At 35.8% G+C, this 6650-nt stretch overlaps 1 protein-coding gene across 1 annotated transcript; it reads right to left on the bottom strand.

Annotated features, from left to right (window-relative positions):
* Window positions 1-5719: 5719 nt before the first annotated feature.
* On the bottom strand, window positions 5720-6073 carry LOC308520767 (large ribosomal subunit protein eL34-like; the record flags this gene model as incomplete). Its single annotated transcript, XM_081093488.1, has 1 exon — window positions 5720-6073. One exon carries the CDS (start codon window positions 6071-6073, stop codon window positions 5720-5722), a length of 354 nt encoding a protein of 117 aa, XP_080949614.1.
* Between the last annotated feature and the right edge of the window lie 577 nt (window positions 6074-6650).

Genomic DNA, 6650 nt, shown 5'->3' with positions numbered 1-6650 from the left:
ATTCTGAGAGATTCATAAGTTTATATATGTATTTATTTTACTTTAATAAAAATAAAATGTAATTTTATAGTTGATATTTTAAAATATGAAATTATATATTACTCAAGAAGAATATTGGTCAGGAAACATAATGTACCATTTGAATTAACTTATTATTACCAATATTTATTTTATCTATTTTCAACATTATTATCTTGTCAGTGTAATTAGTATCTTTTCTGTCTTTCTCACAGCTCAAATAGGGACAAAGAGAAATTTTCTTTAGGATCTTTTCTTTTAGTGCTGCTCAAAAAGAATTTGTTTCTTATGAAATAATCTCCATACGATAGATCAAAAATATTATTTTTTCTTTTCCTTCCTATCTCTTGAACATAAGTTTATTTAGGATATAGTCCTGTGAGCAGAAGAGTGTGATTTACTGTTATTCTTCCTGTAGAAACATGAAGACAAAGGCATGGGAAATTAATAGTGAGTGATTCAGCTTTACCAAATAAAATAATTATTTGCCTTGGATATAGAGTAATAAAACCTAATTCAGGGAAGGGTGGTGTTGGCCCTTACAGCTGCAAAATCACCTGTGGATTAAGTTTGTTTCTGAGGTTGTTATAAGTGGCACAACTTCTGAGTCCCCATCTACTATGGGTGGAAGTGGAGTTCTTCCATGTTGCAAGAAAAGGAATTTCCTTAGACATGCATGGGAGGATGAGTGATCTTTATTTCCATGAAATTAAACCTCTGGGTGTCTAATGTTGCATTTCCCTCCATCCTGCCATGGAAAAAGTCCAATCTTATCTTCAGCAGGGCAAGAATTATGGCCACTGCCTAGAGTCTCTGCTCTGTATTAAAGCACTGTCCAGTCCAGCATCCTGTATGTGGAGTCTGCATGGCCCATCTTCTAAGGCCATATAGCTATGGAAAGAGAACAGGTGAGCATTTGGGTCACAGAGCAAGAGAGTAAGATCAGAGCAAGAGAGAGATAACTCCTTGGGGATTATGTATTCCCAAATTTTCATGGGCTTGTATTGGAGTCCACCCTCATTACCTCTAGCAATGATTTATTTCCCAGGTTAGACTGATAAGCAAGCATTTTCCCTAGGTCACCATCACCCAGACTTCACTGTGCATGCATCCATCTCTCTCTTTAACCCCCTGGTCTGCAGGGAATGAACTGGTGTTCCCTGGGGAGTGTGAAGTTGTAGTTTCCAGATGACCATGCTGACAATGTTTGGCTTCCCCTTTGTTCTCTTCCTATTTTAAAATTAGCTAGCTAATTAGGATGATAACAGGGTCCCAGTCAGTTTCGCTGGTATTCAGAAAAAAATGGTTGCGGTTCAGAAAGATTTGTACTTTGTTGTTAGTATATTGAATTCATTGAGTTTTTAAATATTCTGTATTTTATGATTTTTTGACTTCTTGGGGCCTTGTTGGCCATCCTGGGTAAGGCTGCCCAGCCCCTCCCAGGGTTAGTTAATTCCTAGAGATAGTAAACAACTTGTCCTCTAGCATTCTTTCATACCTAAACCAAGCAATTCAAAGCTATGCACCCAACATCTTCTTTATCTAACTCTCACATATCAAAGCAATATTTCCTCTATCCTAAATTATGCCAGGGCTAGATACTTGACAACCCACCCCAATAGCCCAGAGTACATCAAAAGAATTTAAGCTATTCAACTTTAAATTTGCTCAAACTTGCCTACCCTGCCTTGCAGTGTTCTTTGTGCAGAAAGCACAGTAAATGCTCTGGGCTATGCTTTCACCTGTATTCCTTCTGCCAACTATCAAATTCTGGTAGCCATGCATTGTGTGGCATGCCCCTTTCTCTTGGGAAATTTAAGTAATACACTATTCTTGCAAAGGTAGTTGTCTCCATATCGGTCACTTTACCACACATGATTAAAACAAATCCTGAGTATATTTTAACATATGTATCAATTCATTGTTCTCCAGAAATGGTATCTGTTTTATATAAGAAGGTCGGAATGAAAGAGTGGCTATTTGAACTCTTTCGACTGCTACCCTTTGCAATTGCCCTGGGACTGGACTGCCTTGGCTATATATTTACAATGAAAATAGGAGCAATTAATTAAAAAATGAGAGCTTCTTTAACTCTAGCATTGGAAATATGTCTTGAAAAATGCTGCATATGGTATTATAAGTTCTCCACATTTTGGGGTCGAACACTTACCTCATATTACTTTTAATAGTTTAAATTTGAAGAAATATCTAGCACACATTAAAGCAATAAATTTCAGGGCTATTTGTCTTTGCCAAGAATGTAGATTCTTTCAATTAGAGGATCTACTATTATTAAAATTTAACAAGCACAATTGATTGCTTGTTAAATTGGGCAAATTTATATAACATCCTTGAAATTTGCCTTTTTATATTTTTCCAATCTATAATGAGTCAATAAAAGTTGATTTTACCAAGCAATAGCATTTTTCAAGATGTAGAAGTTAAAATCATATAAATTGCATTTATTAATGAAAAAAACTAATTTGCAGGGCTAGATACTATATGATTCCAACCATATGACATTCTGAGGAAGACAGAACTATGACGTCAGTAAAAAGATGAGTGGTTTTCAGGAGTGCGGGAGAGAAGGCTGAATGAAGCACATAGGAGTTTTAGAGAAGTTAAAATATTCTGTGTGGTAATGTAATGGTGGACTCATATTATTATATATTTGTCTGAACCCATGGGATGTACAGTAGCATCAAGACTGAACCCTAATGTAAAGTGTGGACTTTGGGTGATAATGATGTGTCAATGTAGGTTCACCAATTGTAGCAAATGTTCCACTCTGGTGGGGGACGTTGATAATAAGTGCTCTGTGTTGGGAGAACAGGGAGTAGTATATGGGAAATCTCTGTACCTTTCCCTCAATTTTGATGTGAACCTAAAGCTGACTTTTATTTAAAAAAAAGTCTTTGAAAGATCATACAGATAATCTTCTATAGCTATTTGGCTTAAGACTAAGTATTTAATTCAACAAAGAAAAAATTGGATAATCTGAGTTCTGGCTAGGTAGCAAAACAGACTACTCTCAAGACCTCACCAGCAGTTTATGGACGTCACTTCTAGGTACCTGCTGCTTCATGTGTGGTCCGAGGACTAGCAGCAGCCATAACACTTGGGAGCTAGGTAGGAATGCAGAATCTTTGGACCTACTGCATCTGAATCTGTATTTTAACAGGATCTTCTGGTGATCTGTATGCACATTAAAATTTGAGCCCAGCTGGCGTGGCTCAGTGGTTGAGCATCGATCTATGCAGTAGGAGGCCATGGTTCGATTCCCGATCAGGATACATGCCTAGGTTGCTGGCTTGATCCCCTGTATGGGGTGTGCAGGAGGCAGCCAATTGATGATTCTCTGTCATCATTGATGTTTCCATCTCTTTCTCCCTCTGCCTTCCTCTCTGAAATCAATAAAAATATATTCTTTAAAAAAATTGAGAAGTATTTCCCTAAATAATAGCCTTTAACAGGATTCAATTAACACATTTTTTTTAGATTCTGCTTTTTAGTTGAATTCCCTGGAGAATACGTATAACATACCCAACATGAGTTCTATGTCCTCCCCCATTTTTTACTTCCCCACAAGACACAATGAGAAATATATGAAATGTCTAGAATCATTTTTTAGGCCTGTTCCTGGCAAAAGAGCAATTTATATCCACCAAAGATATTTGGATTAATTGTTCATTATCTAATTTTTAAAAATGGTTTGCTTTGCTTATAACTCTTACGTTGATGTACAGAGACAACTGGAATTGGGACTGGCTGGAGTCTTGAGGAAAGAGTCAGAAACAAAAGTGAATTTATTGCAATTTAGAGTATACATATTGCTATGCATAGTCTTGCCTATGTCTTAATGGTTTTTGGACAATCATATAAATTAATTCATTTTAAACTATTTTCATTAAGTGTTAAATACAACTATATTTTGATATTCAGTTGTGCTTTTGGCACTCAGCATTATAGGTGTGAAAGTGTTTTCAGACTCAGACTATTTTGAGACCATTGTGAGTGAAGCTTAGGTTCTTAAAAATGAAAGAATATTATTTGGCAGTCAGTAGGGTAGAGGGACAGGACGAGGATTTGAATAATATTTCTTCAGAAGATTCAGGAGAAGGTTGGAGTAAAACCATCACCAAAAGCGAAATTCAGAGTAGTGCAGAATTTTCTTAACTTCTGTAGCGGACAAAAACATATTAATGCTGTAGTTTAGATTCCAGGGATGGCAATCTATACCATCTCATCCACCCTCCCATTTTATCTAATTGTAGGTGGTTTGCTGGAGAGGGGATCCTGAGAAACTTTGAGAAATAGTTATACTTTATTGACTATTTTAAGACAAGTAGTTTTCCATTTTCAAGACATATATTTGCTATGTATTCAAAAAGCTGTAAGCCATATTGTTAGATAGGACAAGGGTCTTAGTGTCTGGGCCATTCCTACTAAATGTTATTCTTGCTAAATATTAAAATGTAGCACAATATTTTGCAGACTACATTTAAATTTAAATAGGATAAACTTGACAGAAAGTCAACTTGATAAGTTTGGCCAACTGCAAAAGAAGAAGTCAATATCAACTTGACCAAACTGTGTATAAGAAATGGCTAAGTCTCCCTTCAGAGACAGAGCTTTTGATATGAATCCCCTGACTCCTTTATTTGATGCAAGTAAATAAAACTACCTTGTGACAACCTCATCTTGTTTTTGAAAAGAGCACTCCAAATTGCAAACCCCTTGATTTGGTAACCATATTGATATTATTTTATAGAAATAATATAAATGAGTAACTTTTTCATTCTTTTTGTAGATCTTATCTTCATCTGATATCTTCTTTCTTTTGCCCAAAGGATTTTTCTTGAAATTTCTTGTATGGGTCTGCTGTGGATGTAATCTTTCAGCTTTTGCATGTCTAAAAAAGTGTTTCACCTTCATTTATGAAAAAAATTATTCTGGTAGTGAATCCTAAGTTGACAGTTTCATTTTTTTCTTTTAGTTCTTTAAAAATATTGCTCCAATGGATTTGCTTTCATCATTAGCTTTTTTCCCTTTTCATATTATGTAGGTTGTTTTTTTTTTTAATATATTCATTTTATCACTGTGTTAAGCCATTTGTTTAAACTGTGCCTTTGTGTAACTTTCTTCAACTTTCTTGTACTTGGGAGAGTTGAATATCTTGGTTATGTGGGTTTCTATTTTTCAGAAATTTTGGTCATTATTTATTCAAATAGTTTCCCTTTGCTTGCCTCCCTTTGGGTTTCAAATTACCCTATATTTGGCAAGTTAAATTTGTCTTAGCAAACAAAGCCTCTGTTTGTGTATTTTTTCTCTCTGTTTCAGTTTGGAGAGTGTTAATTGCTGTCTTGGAGCTTACTAACATTTACTTGTTCAGGATCTACTCATTATTTCATGCCGTGTATTTTAATCTCAGACATTGTTATTTTTCATATCCTGAATATTTATTTAGACCTTTTAGTATCTTCCATGTCTATCTTTAATATGTCAAATCTAGCTTCTTGAAAATATAACAACTTTTAATCTTTTGATTACTAATTTTATTTATGTCATTTCTGGGTAAACCTTTGGTTGACTAATTTCTCTCATTCTGGGTAGAAATTTCCTGCTTCTTTACATACTTAGTTACTTTTTTTCTGAGACTTTTAATTGCTTTTATTACTCAAAAAAGCTTCACTTTTAAAATTTATTTAGCTTTCTGACTCTGTGCTTGTGCCTTCAATACTTTCACAATGATTTTCTGCTCCTCAATAAGGAAAGCACGCTTGATCCTGTCATGGACACATTTAGTACACGTGGATCCACCATAGGCCCTGCTGACCTGCTTTTTCTCTTTAGACAACCTCATTAGAACTTTAGGTCTCACAGTATGACCTCTGCGAGGTTGACCTGGGCAAACACCACATGCAGATTTTGGTTCTTTCCCAACCTTCTTGGTATAAAGGTAAACAATTCTATTACCAGGGGTTTGGGACAGCCTAGTTTTTTTAGAGGCTGTATCGTAGGACAGCCTCCGAAGGTATGTCAAACACTGGACCATGGTACATACCTGAAGTCACTATCCGCGGAAGAGCCATACTTAGTTACTTTTGACTGATGCCTGACATTGTACATTTGCCTTGTTGAGTGCTGAATATTTTTATAATTTTAACATTTTTGGACTTTGTTGCGGGAGATGGTTAAGTTACTGCAAAACGGTTGGATCCTTTTGTGTTTCATTTTTATTTATATCTGTTAAGTAGGACCTGAGCAGCAGTTAGTCTAAGATTAATCTTACGTACTAGTGAGGTAATGCCCTTTTAGTAGTCTAACTGATGCCTGTCAATTATGTGGTTTTCCAATGTGGCCTATGTGATCTTTGGCCACTATTTAATTCTGTCATGGGTTCTTTCCCAGGCTTTGGGTAGTATTTTCACACATGTGCTAATAAGTTCTCAACTAGATACTTCAGGGAGACCTTCTGTATATGCAGCAATCTTTTCTCCAGTGTGGTGCCCTGCAAACTCTAGCCTACTTACCTTCCCTGGTCCTCCAGATCAATCTCTTTAACACAGGAAGAGCGTATGGCTCTTTTTCTTGTACTGCAGACTGGAAGCTTTATCCAGGCAGAAGACTGT

The sequence above is a fragment of the Myotis nattereri genome, assembly GCF_964212035.1.
Source record: "Myotis nattereri genome assembly, chromosome: 5".
NCBI classification, from domain to species: Eukaryota; Metazoa; Chordata; class Mammalia; order Chiroptera; family Vespertilionidae; genus Myotis; species Myotis nattereri.
Note: the sequence above shows the minus strand (reverse complement) of the source record. Positions and strands in the feature narration are given on the sequence as shown.